Raw genomic sequence first — 25,668 nt, forward strand, 5'->3', positions numbered from 1 at the left:
TCGATTATTTGTCCAATAAAACAAGCGCTTTCATCAAATACAAGGCAGCCCTGACATGAATCAAAACTATAATTTTCTCAAAATCTCATCGCCAGGGTTTGAATATTGTCTGTTTTAAGACTTTGTAAAAGTATCTCTACATTTTCTTCACCTTATGGATTGTGATTAAGGTGAAAAAAATCTGTTTAGAAGTGAAAAGTTGAGTTCATTGTCAGTCCGCTTTTCACAAGTGCCCTCCATTTAGTCACGTGACCTGAGTTTGGGAAAATGGCGGCTTCCAAAAATTTTCAACATGGATTCGAAAACTAATCAAATCGCGGGACAACACATGGTGGTCGTCCAGTACTGTATGCTTAGGAAAGCCGGGGACCTGTCTAGTGGATAACACGTACTCAGAATGTCAACAAGAGGAAAGCGAGGTAGGGGTCGACCACCAAAAACTCCTTCTTCGACTGGAAGAACAAATTTTCTCAAACGGCCTCGAGCTTACGGTGGCTCGGAGCCGAACTCTCGGTCGAGTACGCCGGTGAGTACCAGGGGAAAACCCAGAGAAGCAGCCCAGAAGAGTAGAAGCTTTATACAGAATCTCTATGATGACGGGGATTATGACAACTGTCTGAATGATTTGGATGTAGATCGGTCTAGTGATGTAACTGATTTGGATGCCAACTTCGATGTTGATAGCAGTGAATCGTCGGACGAATCGGAGTCTGTATATAGTGAAGCCAGTTACAGTACCATCAGCTCATTTGGACGCCGGAAATTGTTTCCAAGGAGGCCCAGAACTCCAGATTTGTACGATGAAAGGGAAATACCACCCTTGACACTCCCCACAAGTGCTTCAGATCTTCTATTAGAAACGAGTAAATTAATGCAAACTATTGGGATCTATGAAGTGCTGAGACATTTTAGAACAATATTACGCCTGTCACCATATACTTTTGAGGACTTTTGTGTTGCTCTCCTGAGTGATGAGCAGAGTGCCTTGCTTGCTGAAACTCACATATCTTTACTGAAATCTTTGCTAAGAGAGGAAGATTCAAATAACACTACCTTCGGCCCACAAGACCTAAAGGACAGCATTAATATCACTTTGATTTTCAATGATGGCCTAACTTGGGCAGAGCTGGTCAGATCATACCTTGATAGTGACACACATGAGGAATTTAAATCTGCTATTAAACCACTTGAAAAACCTGACTATCCATTTGTCACTGTTGACGATAAACTTACCGTTCTACAGTGTCTCACAGACTTGTTTTTAGGGACCAACGCAGTTCGTGAAGAAATCTTGAATGAGGGAAACATACGCTATGATGACCACTGCCGATCGTGTCACAGGTAAATGCCAAGTGTTCATTCTGAAAGATTTAAAAGTAATTGGCTTACCGTACTATAAGAGTTTCATCAGAAATAGCTGTATATATATAATTAAAACTGAGGTGCATTTTGGACTTGCAGTAAAGTGTTGATTCATGTGCATTATAATCATCATGTTCTTTTGTTTTGTCTCATGTATGACCAGTTCTGCTTAATTGTATAGATACATCTCTCGAAACAGCTGTTGGTAATCATTTTAGCCCTACAAACAGTACACAAAACAAATTTAAATTTCTGCTTTTTCATCAGAATTATTTTACAGAATTAAAAATAAGCTTTTCACGTTCATTAATTTTATACACGATATATTCTTGGTTCATATGTCTTTCAAGAATGTACAAAATGCTTTATATCATATACTTGTATGTTTATTGTATGATGTTATCAAAAGAATTGTTTGCTTCAGTAAAGTCCTATATATTTTGTTTACGTTTCAGACTGGGGGACCTGCTATGCTGTGAAACCTGTCCTGCTGTGTATCATTTAGCTTGTGTGGACCCTCCCATGGAGGCAGTGCCCGAGGATGACTGGTTGTGCAGTGTCTGCAGGGCGCATCAGGTACATGTTCCAGAACTGTCTCCTACCACAGTATGTATTTTGCAGCATTTTCTGCTGAGTCTTTAAGAGTTTAATTTTAAAATATAACACCAAACTTTCTTGATGTTGCTGAAAATGACCAAAGGCTAACAACCAGAGTTAAAACTTTTTTGTTTGTATTCCAGGTCAAGGGAGTTACAGAGTGTGTTTCTGAGGCAGAAAAGAGCGGGCTTCTGTGCAGACAGGAGCCCCTTGGTTATGATCGCCAAGGCAGGAAGTACTGGTTCCTGGTGCGGCGTATTATTGTGTATGTAGAGAATGTTTTACATTCATACCATCCCTCCAGTCATTGTGCCAACCTGAATTCTGTACAAATATAATAAGTTTATTGGAAGGGCTGTTAGTGCCATTTGTTACTATGTCCTTTTTGCCAGTTTGTTACCTAGGCATTTCATCATTGGATGAAGTGTACAACCAATCAAATCAGCTTGATCCCATGCCAGTTTCTTCAGCAACTTGGTTGCCAGCTGACTCTTCTTTTCAACTGTAACAGGACCATCAAAGCAGAGTTTTATCCTGAAAACATTTGCTGGCTAATGAATCTCTGATAAAGGGAGCCTTGAACATCAGACCATGTTATGTGTATAGGGGTATGCAGATTGCAAACGAAGGGGAACAACTCAGGGTCATACATTGACTGGCTATTCTGTATTTATTGTCTGGATGCGTATTGGTACAGTATGAAAATATTGTCTGTTGCTTATTTTTGATCATAAATAAGTGAATACATTTTGAAGTGCATGACATGCTTTTGATAAAATGAGCATGCTTGGATATAATCACAATATATTATTTTCAGCACAAAAAATGTTTTTGTGGTTTGAATATATATGGACGTTTTTGCCATTCAGAGAGAGTGAGACTGAAGTATGGTATTACTCCACCAAGGCTCATTTGGATGAACTCATCTCTACCCTGGATGGTGAGGAATGGGAGAAGGATCTGGTGTACAATCTAATAGAAATAAAGGACGATATAACTAAGCAGATGAGAATCACTGAGGAGCTCACCAACAGTTGTAAGGGGAATAAGAAATCAACACTTGAGATAGAGAGTGGTAAGCTTATAACAGTTTCTTCATCTTGACATTACAGTGTGATAGATCTGTGTGTATAAAAAAGGATCTTCAGTATGATTAAATCCCTTTTCAAGAATAATGTTTTAAATATACTCAAAATGACATAATCACACAGGATTATCACATGAGAAATCCCTGATAAGTGCTCATGGACTAAGAAAGATAGGCTGTCTGCAGGGTTCTCTGTGTAAACAATTTGTACAAAAAAAGGAGATATCCTTGATTCAGACACCTAGCCAGGATTTATGAAAGGCATGGGGATGAGTGTCCTAACCATAATAGCTGGTTGTTGCTGTTCCCGGCCGCCAAGAACTTGTCCCTCGCTGGAGATGGCTATGTTGTGATTCAAGACCAGTTTAGATCTATGTCACGGTTTAAATATATCTCAGTATTAATTAAATGTCATCTGTGGAATGTATCAATTAAATCTCCTCCACTGTTGATAAAAAATGGACATTTTCACATATATGTAAGCCTTGTCTGCAGTTATGTACATTGCAAGTATCACATTATATGCATTGCTTACAGGGGAAGAACTTTTTTTTAAATGAAGTACTCTTCAGCAGACAATATTAACTTAAGACCTAAACAGTAGGGAATTGTTTTATTTTATGTTTATTTCATATATTTTTTTCATTTATTTTATTTTTGTTATTTGCACTACATAAAATACAACTAGCACCATGGACATGAATGTTATTAGTTCAGGAATTACTACTAATAGTTTTGGGTAAGAAATTTGAAACACTGACGTCACTTAATTCAGTCTGTAAAGTCAGTCACTTAAGTTATTTGTAAAATTCATACCATTTGAACCCTGGTTTTTCTCAAAAAAAAAAAAAAAAATCATTTTCTTGAATAGTTATGCTCGAGGAGTACTTTGTATAAAGGTTTTCCTATCATGTAATATTATATGAATCTTTAAGATAGAGGGCTGACTCGGAAGATGTTGTTGTTGTCGCTTTGCCAGTTGCATTTGCCCTTTTCATATTAAAAGATGGAGTACACTTTTTCTGTGTGGCTAGTCTTTCGTGAGTGAACTGACAATTCCTCTCCAGGCGACCCTAACTGGGCACACTGTTGGCAATGTTGTGCAAACTTGTTGATGCGAGTTTGTCAATGCACGGCTGCACATTATATATACGCAGTTGGCTGAATGTTAGAATCTCTGAACCTCCTTTTGCGGTTCCGATTTTACAGTTACTCTTTAATAATTGGAGGGAAATTATCCTCCCGCAATCGGTAGAGTTGTTCAGTGAATGCGATACAAGGCTGATGAAAGTATTTACAGTTTTGCAGAAAAGGACTGCAAATCGGATAAAGTGTTTTTTAGAGGCAGGGCGTACTGCCCTGTGGCTTCACAGAGGCATGCCGGACCTCCAGACAGGCATTTTGCTGTGCCTCGCAATAAACTGCTAACTCGGGGTCTGTTAATTTGTATGCAAGTAAGTCATAGAAAGCAATATGCAGTGGTTATTACACTCATGTCTTTTAGCTCTATTACTTATAACTTTTATGACTGGGAAGCACAGACACCCAGCAGCTGTGGTGGATGTGCTTTTATTGAGCCTCATGGCACCAGTGCCAGTAGATTCATGATTGGAAGACCTCAGAATATAAACAGACAGTCAGTGAAGTGGCGTGAGCCCACCAAGAAACTTCTGAGGTGTAAGTCCTGTGTAAGTCATGGTCTACATTGGAACAAAAGCAACAGTTGGGTTGCATAAAATCTGATGCGTTGTTGCTTTCAGGAATGTCTGTTTTTCGTGAGTTATTTATGTGAAAGGTAAGGGTAATTGTGAAATCTCCAGAGAAAATAACACAGATATCTCTCTCTTCTCCTGCTGATTTGTATAGGCAACCTGTCGGCATGATGTAGGATCTGTTTGAGGAGACATTTGACACAGCACTACATGAGTACCACTGTGTTCACCAGTTGCCTGTCTGGTCTTTGAGAGGGCATATAAAACTTTTATGGTTGGTTTTTCTCCCATGGGCTATATTCAGCGAAGGAGCCAACATGTCCGATAAAGAGATTATTTCACCCTGTCCCCTTGCACAGCCATGTAGATTTCAGTGTAGAATATTCTGTGCTTATTGGGTGCTGTTGAACACTGTATTAATGAACCCTGTATTTGAACTTGCATTATCATGAAATCTGGAAGTATTATGATAATCTTAATTATATATACATATTACTGCAATTTGAATTTTTCCTGCCACAGCTCAACTGCTGAAGACTCAGGCAGAACGAGCAGTGAAGAAAGCCGAGGAAGCCAGGCTTAAAGCTGAGGAGGAAGAGAGACGGAGAGAAGAGGAGGAAAAGCAGAGAGAGGAGGAGGAAGAAAAGCACAGACAAGAAGAGGAAAAGCGCAGACAAGATGAGGAGGAACAAAAGCTAAAAGAGGAGAGCAAGGAAGAAGAATATAAAATAGACAATGACCAAGAGACAAATCTACAAGTACGTGACCAAAAATGTTGCCTGGTATTTGTGAGATATGTTGCATGCGTCTGCCTGAAGACTTGATTTTGATTTTCAATATCTATCAATTTGTCTGCCTTTCTGACCTGTGCTGTTAAGACAAAGTACCAAGTAGTGAAATAAGGAAGCTGAATTTAATGCAGCGTCTAACTGTGTCATTTTTGTGATTGTCACGAAAGCATTTGAAATGATTTGATTGGGAGAATTTCGTTTACATATGCCCCCCATCCGAAAAGGAATGATTTGGATAAATTACAGTACAAGTAATGATGTGAAAGACTTCAACCATAAAAACACTATAATCTGTCTTTTTTTTGTTAGCTAGTAAATTTTAGAATGAGAAAGCTATATATTTTTTTCAATCTAGGAAATGCAGTCATTGGCTAAACACTCTTCACAAACTGCCACAGTTGTGAGTACAACATCTGTGACAAGCCTGACCAATTGTGATGGGGTAATCTCACAGAAGGAGATGTCAGAAACTATGATTGTGACAACGACGCACACCAAGACAACATCTGTGGTTGTCAATTCTAAAAGCTCTGAGAGAACTGACAGCTCAGGGAAGATGGCGAACGATCAGCTCACGGACAAACACAATCCCAATAAAAACTGCAATAACACAAATAATCGCCCTGAGGGGGCTGTGCTGTTCAATGTTCAGTCAGTGTTCCCCAATGCCAAGGCCCAAGTCACAAATAACGTGGATGGGTCAGATGGAGATGGAACTGAGGAAGCGAAGACATGCAGCACGGATGAAAAAAGTGGGGAGACAGCAAATGCACAGCAAACAGGTTAGTAGCTGGGGATGTAGTAAGTGCACTGCTAACCGGATAGTAGTTGCGGATGAAGCAAGTGCAAGTGCTGCAAACTGCTTAGTAGCTGGGAATGTAGCAAGTGCGCTGCTAACCGGTTAGTAGCTGGGCATGGAGCAAGTGCACTGCAAACTGGTTAGTAGCTGGGGATGTAGCAAGGAAGCAAATATACGGATGCACTGATATACAAAAGATATGTGAAAAGTGGGGATGCCTTAATGCGTAACACACAGAAAAAGTAATGCGTGAAGTGAGGCCCACAGATACCCATTTTTAGCTCGTGCATGCTGAAATAACCACTTCTTTTTTTCTCTGGATGTAAGCCTTGTAATGTGATGTTACATACTGTACATTTAGAACATCCACATTTGCCGTGTCTCTCCTTGCAGGTGAGGCCAGACGGTATGTGACACGCTCCAAGACAGGCTCCCTCACACCAAAGATGTTCACAGACTCTGTGACCTCTACAACACAGAGCCTCAAGACGTCTGTGCGGGCAGTCTCCTCCAACAGTGACGAGGTGTTGGTCATCAACAAAGATGGAGATATTACACGGGTGACTCGCAGCAAAACTTCCTCACTTAATGTCACACAGTCACAGTATTTCAAACTAGGTATGTTGTCTTCTGGGTAATATGGTACGCTGTTGTATATTATGTATGTGAATGCCTAATCACTAGATGGTTTCGGTTTGATTTGTTTGTATGCTTTACTTGCCTTGGATCTAGTGACCTTGGTGGGCCAGACAGTTAAAGTGTGTTGTTGTTGTGACTGTCAGGCCCTGAACCATGAGGTGGCATGTTGGTGTGTTTATCACAGTTTTCCGACACCCATAAATTGTGCTGATATAAGTGAGAAATTCTGGAGTAGAGCATTAATCATCAAATAAATATATAAATAAAAGCCTTGATTATGTGTCTTCTTTCATTGTGTGTGCGTGTGTTTTTATTTGTACAGGACAAGGAAATAATTTCAAGTCCTATCAGAATCAGTATTCCAGCAATACCTTGGCCCTGAACAAGCACCAGCACAACGAGGAACGTGACAAACGACGCTTCCTCTCCCACAAGTTCAGTCTGACACCCCTGAGTGAGTTCAAATGGAGCGGGTCCATTTATGGCTCCCACGAGCTGATAGTGGCCACTCTGAGGGCCAGCGTTATCCAGCTGGAGAACAACATTCCCTCGCCCTTCCTCCATCCTAACTGGCCCATCCACCGCCGCAACTGGCAGAAGGCAGTCCACATGTGTCAGAACCCTCGGGACTTTGCCCTAGCTCTGGCTATCCTCGAGGCCTGTATGAAGCCCGTCTTGTTAAACCCTGTGTGGACGGAGGCTCTGGGTAAGTCAGTGGATATGTATGATTACCTACTTTTATTTTCTGTGTCGTCTTATCCTGTATTTTTTTTTACATAGTTCACTGTTTGATTTGTTCCTAACAAATTCATTGCTGTATTTCCTGTATCATCTTAGCTTTTGTTTGCTCTGTAGGTCACTGATTATTTCTTACAAAGCTCAGCTTAGAAGTTTGTTTCTGTATTTCTCTGTATTTATTTTATAGGCCATGTGCGGCTTCAGCGTCTCACATCCATGGACAGAGAGGAGATGAAGAAACGAGAAAAGGAGAGGAGTCGGCGTCGAGATGAAGAGGAAGATCCGAGTCGCCTCGTTTGGATGAAATACACTCTCGGCCTAAAACATCAGGTTTGTCTGCAGTTCGTTGGAGTCTGCTGTTATCAAACTATTTTCCAGTTGATACAGTATTACTCACAGTATGTTTTGAGTAGATGGACAAATGTGGTCCTGTATGCTCCTTTGTTTTACAAGTATTTATGAAATCAACAAATATCTCCTCAGGAAAGTAAGGTACATGTATTGGGACAAACATGTTTTCCCAAGTTGGCTGGAGTAAAGGTCATGGTCTTAGACCAGTTAGTTACTTGTTTTGTTAGTGAATGAAGTAATCAGAGAAAGGCACCTTGGAGACAAATTATCAAACTGTTTGTTTTGTGTAATGCCACCACCCACAATATAAAGACCTTGGCCACCAATATCTTTGTTAATCCACAATTATGATATATAGTGTGTATAAATCATTTTACCTGTTCAGTTGTTGAAGTAGAATGCTGCATGTGTCTGATGGTTTGCCAAGGGATAATATGATGATTGAGTTTAATTTCTGTGCAGGTGTGGAAGCAGAAAGGGGAGGAGTATAGGATAGCTGGGAACGGCGGCTGGCTGTGGTCCAGTGCCACGCGGAACTTTCAGATTGTTCATCAGGATGATGTAGGCCTGAGGAATGTGGCGAAGCGGCTGAGGGCACGCCTCCTCAAAGCTGCTGATTCTGCCTTAAAACAGGCCCAGGCCTCAGAGAAACTGAGCCAGGTCAAGTCAGAAGTGGCCGATCAGCCTGATAAGGCAGAGACGGCAAATGAGAAAGTGAAAGTTGAGGGGGAGACCAAGACCAAACCATGTGACACAGAGGAGACACAGGGGAACAAGGGGGAGAGTTCAGGAGATGAGGAGATTAAGCCGTGTGAGGAAGATCTGAGGGATTATAGGGAAAAGAAGAAGTCTAGTGATGGACAGGTGGAGGAGAATGGCAGCTCAGTTGGTGAAGTCGTGGTGAAGTCTGAGCCTGTAGACAGTAGTGTGTGTGAACCAGCTACAGAGAGTATGGAGGTGGACACAAGCACAGAACCCCTGGGCCAGGAGACAGAGATGAACACAGGCGGAGAGGGGAGCACTCTTACCCAGGGGACTGAATGGCAGGCTGTAGGATCCCAGGAGGAGGAGAACACAGGATGTTATTTCCCACCTGTAAGTGGTACAGAAACTCCAGCCTCTGGTGTGTCAGGTAGTAACATCACAGAACCAGAACAAAGGCAGCCTAACATCAAGCCAGAGGTGATCAGTTTGGTAGAAGCTATGGAGGTAGACGATGACTGTCAAAATACCTCTGGGGACATCAGCATTGATGGTAGTGGTGAGAGCAGTGGTGAGAAGGCTAAGTGTGGAACCAAGAGCTGTGCCAAAGATGAACCAGGCATGATCAGATCAGACATCAAACCCTTACAGTACCTGAAGTACAATTCATCCAGCAGTAGCCTCTTGCCAACTAAGCTAGATGTGGAGCTAATAGATGTGTCCCAGTCATTGGTGGACAGAAAGCACTATGTGAAAGTGTCCAAGCCTTACTCCAAGCTGGACCAGCTGTTAGATCGACGCCTTAAGCAGAGGGACTGGGAAAGCAAACAGCGCTTCATCTTACAACAGCAGATTCTTTCCAGGGTAAAACAGAGCAAGTCGTTATTAAATGATAAGTCTTCATTGTCCAAACCATCAGGGTCAAAGTCCAAGTCTGCAGACAGTAAAGGGACAGGCACCTGCTACTCTCCTTTGTGTCGCAAGGGACAGTCTCAGAGCTGCTACTCCATTCTGTGCCGTAGTTCAGGCAGGAATGTTGCAGGCATGCCCACAGACTCAGCACAAGGAGAGGATGCTTTGGCAGGAATCGGTGGAGAGATGATCGACAGTAAAGAGCTAGATTCAATAGAAGGAACATGTAATAGTGAGAATGAAGAGATGGAGGAGGGGAAAGATTACGAGGATGCAGAGGAGAATGTTGATGTGGATGATAAGCCTGAGGAGGCTGATGAGACTGATGGTAAGAGAGAGGAAATCAAGGATAGCGAGAGTAAAGCTGCCCATACAGAGGATGGCGATGGTAAAGCTGAGGAGGATGAGGAGGAAGAAGTGGATGTGGAAGGGGACAGAGATGAGGCCAGCCATGGACGAGACATCGATAGACTCTTGTCCCCGGTCAAAAACAAAACCGCGATGACTCCTGCCAAACCCAGTACCACTACAACAGCAGTGACAAACAGCTCTGGTCAGATATCCACCCCGACCTTCAAAACCTCTCTGCTGACTTCTACCACAAAGACCCTGCTGCAACCTTCGCTGCTTAAAGGTGTCATTGACAATAAGCTACTGGTGGCCAAGGTGAAGGTTGCTGACACATCTGACACGACCTCAGTAAGCACTGCCACCACCAGCGTGGTGTCACTTAGCACCACCACTTCTGTCACTGGCACTGTCGCCCAGCTGCTGGGGAAGAAGTTACCTGTCACCGCTCTGGGCAAAACCATGAAAGCTCAACAGGCAGCAGCCAATCAGATTCTCTCCTCTCTCTCAATAGATGACCTGAAATCCAAAATTCCTCCACTTCGTAAGACGACTGATAAAATCCAGTTGGCAAGGTTTACAAAAACTGGCAATAAGAAGGGTAAAACGATTAAGAAGGGCAGTTTACCAGTGTGTCAGAAATTCCAAACAGGCTCAGGGAAGAAAAGCATCTTTGTTTTAGAGAAATGTGAGTTACGAAGACTGGCAAGGAAAGCTGGTCACAAGGAGGCAGCTGGGTTTAACTATAACTGTAAGATGAACCATGTGAACTGGCCGTACCCTTGTCCCCGTCCCGTCTTTAAGACAGGCTGGAGGTACCGCACTCAAGTCTTGAAGACGTTGGCTGCAGCAGGCCTCCAGCTGCGACTTCTCTGGGCCAGTATACGGTGGGATGATATGGCTGTCAAACCACCAGCAGGGGGCACCAATACCATCTCCACAGAGTCAGAAATCACCACAACAGAGTTGCTGAAGAGGAGAGACATTGGGGTGTATGGACTGCGGTCCGAATTCCTCGTCAGGAAGATTGTGGTCCCTATAGGACTACCCAGTACACCTAAAGGTATATACTCCTCTTTCATTAAACGATGATCACTGAGAATAGTATTTTGAATTCCTGACAGCAGTTTTAATTCTGCAACTGTAAGAAGCCCTATTTCTCAAAGAGAGGTGGGAAATTTGTTTATCAGTTTAAGAGAATGTTTGTTTTTCCGTTTTGTTTCTCACATGAGAAAAACTTTTCTAACACTCCTGGAGTAAGAGTATGGTGTTGTCAGGATTAGATATAATCAAGCTCCGTAAACAACAAAGTCTGGAACATGAGGTTTGGATTGTCCTTCCTTTTATCATGTCATCAAACTGTACTTATGTATGTAAATAAGAGTGATTATTGTTTGCTTTGGTTTTCTCCACCTTTAGAGTTGACCGACTGCGCTCTATTGAATGTAGGAATAAATGTACGAACGATGATGAAATAGTGTCCAGACTGATAGATGTTATGTCTTGTTTGTTACAGAAAAGTACACCCCTCAGAGAAGTGGTTTGCGCGAGAGGAAGCGCGCAGAATCGCCCAAGCTAACAGAGCCCAGTGTAACGGAGACGTGGATCCCAGAAGAGGATCTGGAATTATGGGAAATCAAGCAGTTTGGCGAGAAGTGAGTTGTCATCACAGGTGTAATGTACAAATTTATTAGTCTTATGTGGAATGTGTTTTACCTCATTATACTAGCAATATTTTGTCTGTGGCCTTGTAGTTGACCGGATGTGAACTATGTCTTACTGTGATGTTTCTGAGTGTGATGCTAATGCTCACATGTGGAGTACAGCCTCACATCATTCCGTGTTGACTATTGCTAGAGTGTCTGTATGTTTGTCTATTACAGGCTGGAGAAGCAGCGGGCAGCCATACAGGAAAAGATGAACCAGCAGCAAGCTCAGCAGAATGCTGCCCAGATCAAAGCTCAGCTAGAACTGCAACTCAAACAACAGCGCCTGGCTCTCCAGCAGAAACGACTCAGCGATGGCAACGGTGGCAAGACAACAACAACAGCATTGTCCACCACCACAGTGACAACGTCAACATCGCTGTCTCGCGTCAGTCTCTCCACACCCACCATTGTGAAGGCATCACCAGCCGCCACTGTTATCACGACACCCAACATCAAACATCTTCAGGTCCAACCAAAAACCATCATTACAAGTGAGTACGGGTTCATATATTTGCTCCTGAATAAGGTTTACTTGTTACCAGACATGTAGTCCACGGACATTAGTTTAGACCGGGATGTAGAGCCATCTTTCGGCAGTGTATATACATCAAGTATCAGAAGCATGTCTCTCGGATGTTTTAATGTCATAACTTTGCAAAGTACGTTGAGGTATCAAAGTGGGTGTATGTTTATAACTGTGTTATAATTGACAGCCCCTCAAGGTGCCACAGCAGCTTCAGCAATACGACCAGGAATTAAACTGCAGCTGCCTGGTTCTACCGTGACGCTCAGGCCTACCACCACTGTTACACTGGCCCCTAAACCATTTGGCACCATCTCCAGCACGACCAGTTCCAATACCATCATCCGAGCCATCACACCAGGCCAGGTCCAGGCCAAAAGTAAGACTCGCTCATTATTCACTGCATTAGGTACCTGTTGTTACCTGTTGTTATATGCCTGCTCAAAGTAAATCGAATTAATTTGGACTTCATGGTAAATACGTTGAGGAGATTAGAGGCCAAGTAGTTCTGATGCTTTTCTGTCAACCGCTAATACATGTACACAGAAATTGGTTCATTCCCATACTGACAGTGGGAATATGTAAGATTTATTCTCAGACTCCTACTGGCAGTATACAGGGTTTATTCCAACTCATACTGGCAATATACAGGGTTCATTCCCAGACTCACAGTGGGGATATGCAGGGTTCATTCCCAGACTCATGCTGGCAATGTACGAGTTCATTCCAAGACTCATACTGGGAATATGCAGGGTTCATTCCCAGACCCACAGTGGGAATATTCAGGATTCATTCCAAGACTCATACTGGCAATATACAGGGGTCATTCCCAGACTCATACTGGCAATGTACGAGTTCATTCCAAGACTCATGCTGGTAGTATGAAGGGTTCATTCCCAGACCCACAGTGGGAATATGCAGGATTCATTCCAAGACTCATACTGGCAATATGCAGGGTTCATTCCCAGACTCATACTGGCAATATGCGAGTTCATTCCAAGACTCATACTGGCAATATGCAGGGTTCATTCCCAGACTCACAGTGGGAAAATGCAGGATTCATTCCCAGAATCATACTGGCAATATGCAGGATTCATTTCCAGATTCACACTGACAGAATGCATTATTCCTCTACCTTTATTCTAAGGGACCTTGCAGGCAATAACCAGCTGGGATACATAAACTCATTTAGGCCTCAAATGAAGTTCATTCCCCCAATATGGCCTACCCTTTGAGCTGTGGGTGAAAAACTGTGTCAAAAATGGGAAAGTTTTTCCGTAACTTGCCACTGGCTGGTGTTTATACTGAGCATTCCTGTTGACTCTAATCATAAAAGCATTCTACCACAGCACAGTGACTCGGGAACCTGTCACCAGTGTGGCCACTGTGCTGGTTAGGTCAACCAGCAACCGGTTGATGGTTGTGGGTTTCCCAGGGGCATAGCCCGGTTTCCTCCCACCATAATGCTGGTGGCTGTCTTACAAAAGAAATATTTTTGAGTACAATGTGAAGCATTAATCTTAAGGTAAATCTAAAAATAAATAGTAACACATGTCAAATCAGTGTGTTACATATTTTGTGATCAGTTATATGTACTTTGGCTTGGTTTTTTCATACCTACATGTTTTATTGACCTGTATTAAGAGGACACATGTTTACTATCTGTGTGCAGCCTCAGCTGTGGTAACCCGCCCACAGGTGGTGGCCCAGGGGGTGCCAGGGCAGGTACAGAACGTACAGATCATTCAGGGTCCCCAAGGGCAGCTCCAAGTGCGCGGACTCCTCCAAGGTAAGCTGGAAGAGGGTCTTCCTGAACATGTAGGCTTTGTGGTGGACAAAAGCAGTATTTCCCAGTTTAAAAAAACATGTAGACTTGGTCTAAACTACAGGCCAAGTTACCTTTGAAGTGATATAAGGCTACAGTAAACATCTAAATGTATGCATATTTTAATCTATACATATATGCCAAGTGTAGAATGATGAGCCCTCTGTTGATGTGTTTTCCTCCTTTAAAGAATCCAGCTTGGCATATTTGAACTGTGTTGCATATGATCTTTTTATGAGACTCGCTGTGAGTTCAAGTCCAGCTCATGCTGGCATCCTCTCCGGCCATAAGTGGGAAGGTCTGCCAGCAACCTACAGATGATAAAAAGTAAATTTTATGAGACTGACTACTCTTATTATTACAGGTCAGCAGATAATCCGTTTACCAGACGGCCGCTTGCAGCTGATCAGTTTGCCCACTCCGGCTACACAGCAGATTGTTACGTCCTCCACACCCTCCTCCCAGTCAGTCGTGTCCACTCAACCGCTGGCCACACTGCGTACATTGTCCACCCCAGGCTCCACACTCCGCACTGTCTCAACACTAGGCTCAGTGTCCAGTCCTCGAACCGTCACCACAATGGGGGCAGCCACAGCTGTGCGACCCCAGATCACAGTGCGGCCTCAACAAGGGACCGTTCGCCCTCAAACTGTGGTTGTGAGTTCTCTCCCCTCATCAGCGACCACCAGTAGCTCTGCCACACGCCTCATCATCCCTGCTCAGATTGGGTCCCCTCAGACAGCTGTGGCCATAAGCAAACCTGCTGTGTCTGTCCTCTCTAAGCAGGGGACCCCCACCATTGTCACCATCCCAGCCTCTCAGAAGATGACGGTGCCTCTCACTCAGAAGGTTACACTACCTGTTACCAAACTCTCCGTGCCAGTCTCCCAGAAGCTGACCTCCCCTGTCACCCAGCTTATCACCTCCCCTGTGAAGACCAGCTCTCCCCTCCAGCTCAATACTTCTCTTACCACCCCTCAGAAAGCCAGTCTGCCCCTCACTCAGAAGGTAACGCTTCCTGTCTCTGCCCAGAAGATTGTCACCAGCCCCCCAAACCCTGTCATCACTGTGCGGCAGCAGTCACCAGGCGCCAAGCCGCAGCTGGCTGTCACCAAGCTGCAGATGTCCCCGCCCTCAGCACCTACAGCGGCTGCAACCAAATATGCAGTCACACCTCAGGTTGTGCAACAAGGTGAGACAGATTACCTTCTACATCTACATAGCTTTTCAGGTGCCCAGATGTCTGAATTCGGCTGCTCATTTCCATAGTCATTTGCTATTTGCTCTTATACATTGTTGGCCTTAAGAATTGTGGTAAGATTGATCCTTGCAGACTTCATCACGGATGCTGTAGAACAGTTACAGTGAAGTAAAGTTACCCTGCTTGCAGACTTTCATCTGGCTGACTGAGTAATGTGCCACTTTCTGTTTGCTAATTAGAACGGGTGCCTGATCCTGGGATTTCTGATTCATTACAGTTGTGAGACAAGCCCTTCTTCAGAACCAAGCTCCTGAGATTCAGGCTAAATTGTTAGCTATGCAGAGACAGATGGAGCAGTCTCACACCAAGATTGGGGTGTCTCCTCTTGCCAAGTCTGGGGGAACTGGAACGACAGGTAGAGAGCAGTCCCTGTTGGCTGCCTCGGTCACCCAAGCCGGTGTACGACAACCCACCCTCATCACCCCCGTGGAGGCTCCACGTGTAAAGCAGCGCCCCCTAACGCAGGAGCAGAGAGATGAACAAACAAGGTAAGTGCCAGGAGTCTGCTGAGTACTAAATTAGTACATGAAAGCCATACAAGGACAAATTTTTGGGTCTGTTCTTTAAAGATAGCAGGAAATGGACTAATATTTCATTAAAAACAACACAAATATCGGCGTGAAGTACTTTGAGCAAGCCGAATTTAACTTTTTGGCTGATTCATCCATGTATATGATTCTGTCATTCCTCATTATGGATTAGTCCATTGCATCTCACTAGCCTCCCAGTCCATTGAATCTCACTAGTCTCACAGTCCATTGCATCTCACTAGCCTCCCAGTCCATTGCATCTCACTAGTCTCGCAGTCCATTGCATCTCACTAGTCTCACAGTCCCTTGCATCTCACTAGTCTCCCAGTCCATTGAATCTCACTAGTCTCACAGTCCATTGCATCTCACTAGTCTCCCAGTCCATTGCATCTCACTAGTCTCCCAGTCCATTGCATCTCACTAGTCTCCCAGTCCATTGCATCTCACTAGTCTCGCAGTCCATTGCGTCTCACTAGTCTCCCAGTCCATTGCATCTCACTAGTCTCCCAGTCCATTGCATCTCACTAGTCTCCCAGTCCATTGCGTCTCACTAGTCTCCCAGTCCATTGCATCTCACTAGTCTCGCAGTCCATTGCGTCTCACTAGTCTCGCAGTCCATTGCGTCTCACTAGTCTTGCAGTCCATTGCATCTCACTAGTCCTGCAGTCCATTGCATCTCACTAGTCTCACAGTCCATTGCATCTCACTAGTCTCCCAGTCCATTGCATCTCACTAGTCTCGCAGTCCATTGAATCTCACTAGTCTCCCAGTCCATTGCATCTCACTAGTCTCCCAGCCCATTGCATCTCACTAGTCTCGCAGTCCATTGAATTTCATTAGTCTCGCAGTCCATTGCATCTCACTAGTCTCGCAGTCCATTGCATCTCACTAGTCTTGCAGTCCATTGCATCTCACTAGTCTCGCAGTCCATTGAATCTCACTAGTCTCCCAGTCCATTGCATCTCACTAGTCTCGCAGTCCATTGCATCTCACTAGTCTCACAGTCCCTTGCATCTCACTAGTCTCCCAGTCCATTGAATCTCACTAGTCTCACAGTCCATTGCATCTCACTAGTCTCCCAGTCCATTGCATCTCACTAGTCTCCCAGTCCATTGCATCTCACTAGTCTCCCAGTCCATTGCATCTCACTAGTCTCGCAGTCCATTGCGTCTCACTAGTCTCCCAGTCCATTGCATCTCACTAGTCTCCCAGTCCATTGCATCTCACTAGTCTCCCAGTCCATTGCATCTCTCTAGTCTCCCAGTCCATTGCGTCTCACTAGTCTCCCAGTCCATTGCATCTCACTAGTCTGGCAGTCCATTGCGTCTCACTAGCCTTGCAGTCCATTGCATCTCACTAGTCTTGCAGTCCATTGCATCTCACTAGTCTCACAGTCCATTGCATCTCACTAGTCTCCCAGTCCATTGCATCTCACTAGTCTCGCAGTCCATTGAATCTCACTAGTCTCCCAGTCCATTGCATCTCACTAGTCTCCCAGCCCATTGCATCTCACTAGTCTCGCAGTCCATTGAATTTCATTAGTCTCGCAGTCCATTGCATCTCACTAGTCTCGCAGTCCATTGCATCTCACTAGTCTTGCAGTCCATTGCATCTCACTAGTCTCGCAGTCCATTGAATCTCACTAGTCTCCCAGTCCATTGCATCTCACTAGTCTCGCAGTCCATTGAATCTCACTAGCCTCGCAGTCCATTGAATCTCACTAGTCTCGCAGTCCATTGCATGTCACTAGTCTCGCAGTCCATTGCATCTCACTAGTCTCGCAGTCCATTGCATCTCACTAGTCTCCCAGTCCATTGCATGTCACTAGTTTCCCATACATGGATAGCAAGTACATTACAGATACATGTAGCACTCAATGAAGCACTGTATTTGACCTAAAATTATGTCAATTACCAACTTACTTGTTCCGCCTGATTCTGAGAGTTCTATTAATCTTATTATTAAGGTAGAATGATATCTGATAAATCATACCAGAAAAAGGTAAGTTTCTGCACCTATTTGCCTCTAAAAACAGTAATCAACATGTTCCAAGTTGCTTCTCCATTATGTTTGTTTATATATATGTTCTATGTAAGGTTATGTGTTTACTTATCTAGAGTTGCAGTGTGTGGCCAAGTAATGAAATCCATGCTGGACAAAATAGAAAGAGAAGAAAAACTGGAACAAAGGAAACTGAAGAAACAAGAGACTGCAGAAGAAAAGCAGAAGCGTGCGCTGGCTCAGAAATTGCAGGGTGCTCTGTATAAACACAAGGAGTCCCTGAAGTCAGAAATCCTCAAGAAAAGAGCTTTGATGGAGAAGTCCTTACAACAGGAAATACAGGCAAGTTAGACATACCTGAACTATGAGTTTACTCATACCTGAGATACAGATAGTGTCAAGGCTTTTCTTACAGATAATTGTTGTTAATCCATAGTAAACAATGTTGAAGTTGTCAATACCAAACCTCCACGAAAGGGTATAATGAAATAATGCTCAAGGGACTGCTGACATTCCAGCTGAAGTTCTCTAGCAGTTTGACTGAGGGTGTAAGTGTTGGTACTGTTCATATTCTTTAGACTTACAGCCTTTTGAATAAGTGAGTGTTTATGATGTTATTCTGAATGAGTTCTAAGATTACTTTTTTGTCAGTGGCGACAATACACATGCTGAGCCTGTTATGAATTATGCGTGGTTATAACTGGCAGTAACAGAACAAACATAGTCAGACAGATTATTGCAATGTTTCAGCTGGAGATAGGTGAAGTTGTGAAGAAACAGAAGAAGAGTATCACATCTCCCAAACCAGGAATGTCCCCTACTATCCAGCGCCTGCAGAAGAAGAAAGAAGAGATGTCTGCTGCAGCAGCAACAGCAGCATTGGTGCAGGCATCGCAGGCACAGGCAGCAGCTGCAGCTGCAGCAGCAGGACTAGACAGCAAGACCAAGAAGAAGAAGATGAAGATCATTTCTACAGGAAGTGCCAAATCTAGAGATAACAAGCTTTACTGTGTGTGCAAAACACCGTACGATGATAAAGAGTAAGTACAAGACCATGAAGCTGTGTTTTCTTTCGTATTACACCTGTGAACTTTTATCCCAGATAAAGTGTGTGCAGAACCCAGCATGATGATCAAGCCACTCAAGCCAGCTTTTTTGCACGTACTGTCTTCTCTCACCCACACCCCACTGAGGTATTTCTCCATACTAGACTGGGCATTCCTAATAACCAAGGAATTAACTTACTTAACTGAAGATGATGTTGGTTGCCTCTGTGATATGCCGTTGTGAGTAGCCAGTGGCCTACATGTATCCTATGATTGCAGGTTTTACATTGGGTGTGACCTGTGCTCAAACTGGTTCCATGGCCGGTGTGTGAACATCACTGAAGTGGATGCTAAGAGGATTGACTCGTATGTGTGTGAGGAGTGCCGCACCCAGACTGACAATACCTCAGAGGAGCTGTACTGCCTGTGTCGGACGCCCTATGACGAGTCACAGTATGTAACAGCTACTTCCTGTTCTCAGGAATACATAAATGTCCTTGTACATGGTGTTTGCTATTAGCTGACATACCCATGTGTATTTTATGCCAAAATGTGGAGCCCTTGATGGCTCAGTATGGATAAGGTATTGGCTCACTGCCGCTGTCAGGCTATTGACTAATGTAGTTGCTTGTTTGAACCCAGTTCTTGTGGCTTGGCGCATAGCATTAAGTCAGGAGCTTTGTCAGGTTCCTGATAAAGGGTTGTGCTCCTGTGGTGAGGTCAGGAGCTTTGCCAGGTGCTTAATGAAGGGTTGTGCTCCTATGGTGAAGTCAGGAGCTTTGTCAGGTTCCTTATGAAGGGTTGTGCCCCTGTGGTGAAGTCAGGAGCTTTGTCAGGTGCCTAATGAAGGGTTGCGTCCCTGTGGTGAAGTCAGGAGCTTTGTCAGGTGCCTGATGAAGGGTTTTGCTCCTGTGGTAAAATCAGAGTCAGGAGCTTTGTCAGGTGCCCGATGAAGGGGTGTGCCCCTGTGGTAAAGTCAGGAGCTTTGTCAGGTGCCTAATGAAGGGTTGTTCCCTGTGGTGAAATCAGGAGCTTTGTCAGGTTCCTGATGAAGGGTTGTGCCCCAGTGGTTGTCAGGAGCTTTGTCAGGTGCCTGATGAAGGGTTGTTCCCTGTGGTTAAGTCAGGAGCTTTGCCAGGTGCCTAATGAAGGGTTGTGGACCTATGGTGAAGTCAGCAGCTTTGTCAGGTTCCTGATGAAGGGTTGTGCCCCAGTGGTTGTCAGGAGCTTTGTCAGGTTCCTGATGAAGGGTTGTTCCCTGTGGTGAAATCAGGAGCTTTGTCAGGTGCCTGATGAAGGGTTGTGCCCCAGTGGTTGTCAGGAGCTTTGTCAGGTGCCTGATGAAGGGTTGTTCCCTGTAGTTAAATCAGGAGCTTTGTCAGGTGCCTGATGAAGGGTTGTGGACCTATGGTGAAGTCAGGAGCTTTGCCAGGTGCCTAATGAAGGGTTGTGCCTCTGTGGTGAGGTCAGGAGCTGTGTCAGGTTCCTGATGAAGGGTTGTTCCCTGTGGTTAAGTCAGGAGCTTTGTCAGGTGCCTGATGAAGGGTTGTGACCCTGTTGTGAAGTCAGGAGCTTTGTCAGGTGCCTAATGAAGGGTTGCGCCCCTGTGGTGAAGTCAGGAGCTTTGTCAGGTTCCTTATGAAGGGTTGTGCCCCTGTGGTTAAATCAGAGCTTTGTCAGGTGCCTGATGAAGGGTTGTGCCCCAGTGGTTGTCAGGAGCTTTGTCAGGTTCCTTATGAAGGGTTGTTCTCAGTGGTTAAGTCAGGAGCTTTGTCAGGTGCCTGATGAAGGGTTGTGCTCCTGTGGTTGTCAGGAGCTTTGTCAGGTGCCTGATGAAGGGTTGTTCCCTGTGGTGAAGTCAGGAGCTTTGTCAGGTGCCTGATGAAGGGTTGTGCCCCTGTGGTTGTCATGAGCTTTGTCAGGTGCCTGATGAAGGGTTGTACCCCTGTGGTGAAGTCAGGAGCTTTGTCAGGTGCCTGATGAAAGGTTGTGCTCCTGTGGTTGTCAGGAGCTTTGTCAGGTGCCTTATGAAGATTATAACATTTTAGGGCGGCCTTATATGGCAATTCAATTACAAAATCGATAGCGTGGACAGATTATCAAGTAGATGTACACTGTGTACCATACGTTCTCAATAATTACAGACACTCGCTAATTAAGATCCACTGTAAGTAAGCGAGCAGATAATAAAAGTCTCCCATGAGAGTCTCACAGCGGGTCATGTATATATATATATATTTTTTTTTTTCTCCACATCTCCACATTTATTACAAGACTGAGTCCATCCGTGTCTCTTACAACCGTTCAATGGCAAAAAGCGAATCTTTAAAAAACCGGCAACGGTTACCTCTCTTGCCAAGCTGGTCAGGCTCACTGAGGCGTGACGGAGGTGTAGACTGCTTGTCACTGCTCGACAAACGGTTATCCCCTACTCCCCACAGAGTCTTTATTCCTTAAGACATCAGCCCTCACAAGGCACCCTGGTATACAGTTTTTGATAATGCGTCTGGAATGATTGAAAGGGTACGATATATTTCTATATGTTATGCTGTACACTGCTTTTACATGCACATATGCTTTGCGTAATGTATTGTTTGGCCTGTCTTCAGGTTTTACATTGGTTGTGACCGATGTCAAGACTGGTTCCATGGTCGATGTGTCGGAATCACCAAAAAACAGGCTGATGACATTGAAACCTACATTTGTCCAAATTGTCAGCGAAATGCCGACGACGACCCTATAAGTCGGAAGGTGCTGACTGACCAGGACTATGAACATCTCAAGAGGCTGCTCAAGAGCCTTCAGGTGAGTTGTTGAGATAAACTGTGTCATCAAGGTACCATGTTAACAGAGGTTACTGGAGAATAAACATCATTCGACTGCCTTCTAAAATCCTGTGCCATCGCAGATATTGCTTAACCTGATTTAGTAATATGAGATCAGACTTGCATGATTTAAAGGGACCTTGACTGTTTTGATTGTCATAGGCGACATGATAGAACCTATTTGGCAATATTTTAAAACAAGAAGTCTACTTTGGTCGAATCATCATAGTTTGACACACTGACAGATAATGTCTAAGGTACCCAGCTAATGTACAGCAGACAGCCACAGGAGATTGCAGCCATTCTGTCTAGAAATGTTGTAATTGTTAGAATCATCATAGTTTGACACACAGACAGATAATGTCTAAGGTACCCAGCTAATGTACAGCAGACAGCCACAGGAGATTGCAGCCATTCTGTCTAGAAATGTTGTAATTGTTAGAATCATCATAGTTTGACACACAGACAGATAATGTCTAAGGTACCCAGCTAATGTACAGCAGACAGCCACAGGAGATTGCAGCCATTCTGTCTAGAAATGTTGTAATTGTTAGAATCATCATAGTTTGACACACAGACAGATAATGTCTAAGGTACCCAGCTAATGTATAGCAGACAGCCACAGGAGATTGCAGCCATTCTGTCTAGAAATGTTGTAATTGTTAGAATCATCATAGTTTGACACACTGACAGATAATGTCTAAGGTACCCGGCTAATGTACAGCAGACAGCCACAGACGATTGCAGCCATTCTGTCTAGAAATGTTGTAACTGTTAGAATCATCATAGTTTGACACACCGATAGATAATGTCTAAGGTACCCAGCTAATGTACAGCAGATAGCCACAGGAGATTGCAGCCATTCTGTGTAGAAATGTTGTAATTGTTAGAATCATCGTAGTTTGACACATCGACAGATAATGTCCAAGTAAGCCAGCTAATGTACAGCAATGTACACCAAGTCACCTTAGTCACCAGTCATTTGTTCCTGAAGCTGTTGTGAACCAGTCAGGGACTGGGACAGATGTGGCCTTACTCTGGGTAAAGGTACACCTACATCTAGATTCAGGGGCCATATGCTGGATTCTTTACTGTGTACTGTGATACATATATCACTGATAGTTTGGTACCTGCCAAAGGTCGGTGGTTTACTCGACTCATAAACCTGGCCACTGATGTATTGGTGAAAAATAGTTACATGTGGCGTTAAATACTGATCGATCAATGTAGCATCACAAGTAAGTTCCATATGGCTACTGCTGGTGGAAGGGGAGGTAAGCAGTGTTGCTGTATGTTTCAGGCTCACAAGATGTCCTGGCCTTTTCTGGATCCTGTTGACCCAGTAGAGGTTCCAGACTACTACCTAGTCATCAAGGAACCCATGGGTAAGTTATCCTCACATAGGCATGGTACTGTAGGAGCCATACACTGGCTCATCCACTCAAATTGTTAATCTTCCTAGATTTTTGTGTGGTCTTTGCCATACATACTGATTACAAATGAATTTATTTGAAGCAAGTTTGTGGAGCGATTGTTTAGAAATTGTCAGACTTGGATATCCCTGACAGCATTAACACTCATAAACTCAGATCGGGTATTCTTTCCATTTCAGACTTGACCATGGTGGAAGAAAAACTTGCTGCAAAAGCCTACAATCAACTAGTGGATTTTGTGAAAGATGTGTCAAAAGTGTTTGATAACTGTCGCTATTATAACCCTACAGACAGTCCCTTTTACCTGTGTGCTGAAGTCTTAGAGACATTCTTTGTTCAGAAACTGAAAGGTGTCAAACAGAAGCTACAGTAGCATTTGGTCCTCCCAGGGAGTTCTTCATTCACTTTTCTTACCATTTACCCACCCTTCTCATGGAAGCGTCATCAACTGTACAGTTGCAATGAAATGTCATGCAGATTTGATGTTGGTAATTATAAAAATTTGCACAATATTGTTTATACAGCTGTTATTTAATGTGTAATTGTGCTGATTTTGTATTGATATGATTAGTTATTGGTCACCTCATGTGCACTGAAGGGCACATCATACTGAAGTATCAGCTCCCAGTGTGGAATAAGAGTACACAGTGGTCTCCTCCTAACATTAGTTGACATTCAACTTTGTAAATATCTGCATGAACTGTTAACGGAGCCATGAGCTGTGTGGTCAAACCCCTTGTAGTATTTTCCTTCTTTTTTTTTCTTTTTTTTTTTGGCTTCCTTATTTCCTTGCAGTATGTTCCATGAGATTTTATACACTTTAGAATCTATGCAATTGTTCCATGTAATATCACTGATGGAGGGTTTTGTGTAGTCGATGTTCAACATCCAAACACTGGCATGGAGCAAATAAACTGATGCTGATGGCACTTACAAGGCTTAAATGGGTACTTTTACTCCTCTTGGGTTTTGAGATAAATTAAGACTAAATCAACACTGCAAAGATAAACACTATGGTGGACTGATTAGACTGTTGTCTGTTGCTGTGATTGGTTTCTTGCCATGGATGCTTATGTTATTTGAGAAAATGGCCTTGCTATCAGACTACAAGAAATTGGCTCTCATTGTAACACCTGCAATATCACACGAATGACCTGTCCATGACAACTAACCATATCGAATGCACTGAATGCTGCTCTTGAGCTGCGAAAAGGTGGAGGAATTAGGGTGAACGTATTCACATCAAATCCATTACAGCTGCCAAATCAAGGTTCATAACGTGACATCCATTACAGCTGCCAATTCAAGGTTCATAACGTGACATCCATTACAGCTGCCAAATCAAGGTTCATAACGTGACATCCATTACAGCTGCCAATTCAAGGTTCATAACGTGACATACAGACTGGACATCCACAAATCATGACGGAGATTTCATGACTTATATGACAGTGAAACGAAGCTAATAGCTCTGTGCAATGAGAAATCGTTCTAGGGGATAGTGGCAGATTCACATGTGAAATGAAGCTAATAGCTCTGTGCAATGAGAAATCGTTCTAGGGGATAGTGGCAGATTCACGTGATGTACAGCATGTTTCATTAAGTTGTAGTGTCTGAAATTTTGTACAGATGCCACAGAAAATATTCCTAGTTTAATCAAACTACAATAGAACTCTCCTATACAAGTAGAACACTTGACCTGTGCCCAACAAATGTGGACATGAGCAACATGCTCTCGGATCTGCTGCTGATGGTAGGCATACTCTTAGTATCTTAGTACATAAGCAGCAATCTGTTCAGACACAGATATTTAAGTATTGAATTGATCTTTAGTCTCTTGGTTCATTAGTTTGTGCTTTGTGTGCACCATCATTTTAAGTGTTAATTTATTTGTGCAGGTAGTTTTACTGGTGTTGAACTCCCCATCACACGACACACACAGGCATGTCAATCATATTCATTGTTGTAGTTCATAGTTCTCTTCTTTGTTCAGCTCATGTAATAAAGCCTTTCATCTGTACATAGCATCTTGGTAAAAGGTTTCTATATTTCACATCACTTTTCCTAGAAAAGGCCAGGAAGGTTGACTGATTTGCTCCAATGGGTACATTGGACTGAATGGTGTATTTATACATGCACAAGAATTTTAAGACGAGTATGTACTTTCTATTGGTTACATTAGTTGTAAAAAAACAAAAACAATAATAAACCAAGTCAGATATAAAGTGAGAGTGTCCTGTTGTTTTTGTTGTTTTTTTTTTTTTCATTAAATACTTTCTTGCACACAATATTTTCAAATAGTTGTAAGCATTACAGAATGATGGAGGGCAATGATTAGCACAAAATGTGATTATGTTGATCAATTTTCTACATGCTTTGGTCAAGTCAAGTCTAGATTCGAGTGATTGTCCACTGCCAGTTTCTTGTAAAAGGCTTTTTCAGTTTTCTGGCCAGTGACATATACTCAAATACTATGT

The 25,668-nt window shown here is 43.5% G+C and overlaps 1 protein-coding gene across 1 annotated transcript; it reads left to right on the forward strand.

Moving 5' to 3' along the window:
- The first annotated feature begins 151 nt into the window (after positions 1 to 151).
- On the forward strand, positions 152 to 24,956 carry LOC135462174 (nucleosome-remodeling factor subunit BPTF-like). The gene is made up of 22 exons (XM_064739563.1): positions 152 to 1,341; positions 1,818 to 1,938; positions 2,103 to 2,224; positions 2,829 to 3,034; positions 5,281 to 5,516; positions 5,905 to 6,331; positions 6,742 to 6,966; positions 7,310 to 7,693; positions 7,913 to 8,055; positions 8,539 to 11,101; positions 11,555 to 11,693; positions 11,922 to 12,238; positions 12,461 to 12,649; positions 13,943 to 14,059; positions 14,460 to 15,287; positions 15,574 to 15,844; positions 18,004 to 18,229; positions 18,638 to 18,927; positions 19,213 to 19,386; positions 21,543 to 21,738; positions 23,059 to 23,143; positions 23,371 to 24,956. Exons 1-22 carry the CDS (start codon positions 398 to 400, stop codon positions 23,562 to 23,564), a joined length of 8,397 nt encoding a protein of 2,798 aa, XP_064595633.1. The 5' UTR covers positions 152 to 397; the 3' UTR covers positions 23,565 to 24,956.
- Positions 24,957 to 25,668: the final 712 nt, after the last annotated feature.

The sequence above is a fragment of the Liolophura sinensis genome, chromosome 1 (assembly GCF_032854445.1).
Source record: "Liolophura sinensis isolate JHLJ2023 chromosome 1, CUHK_Ljap_v2, whole genome shotgun sequence".
NCBI lineage: Eukaryota > Metazoa > Mollusca > Polyplacophora > Chitonida > Chitonidae > Liolophura > Liolophura sinensis.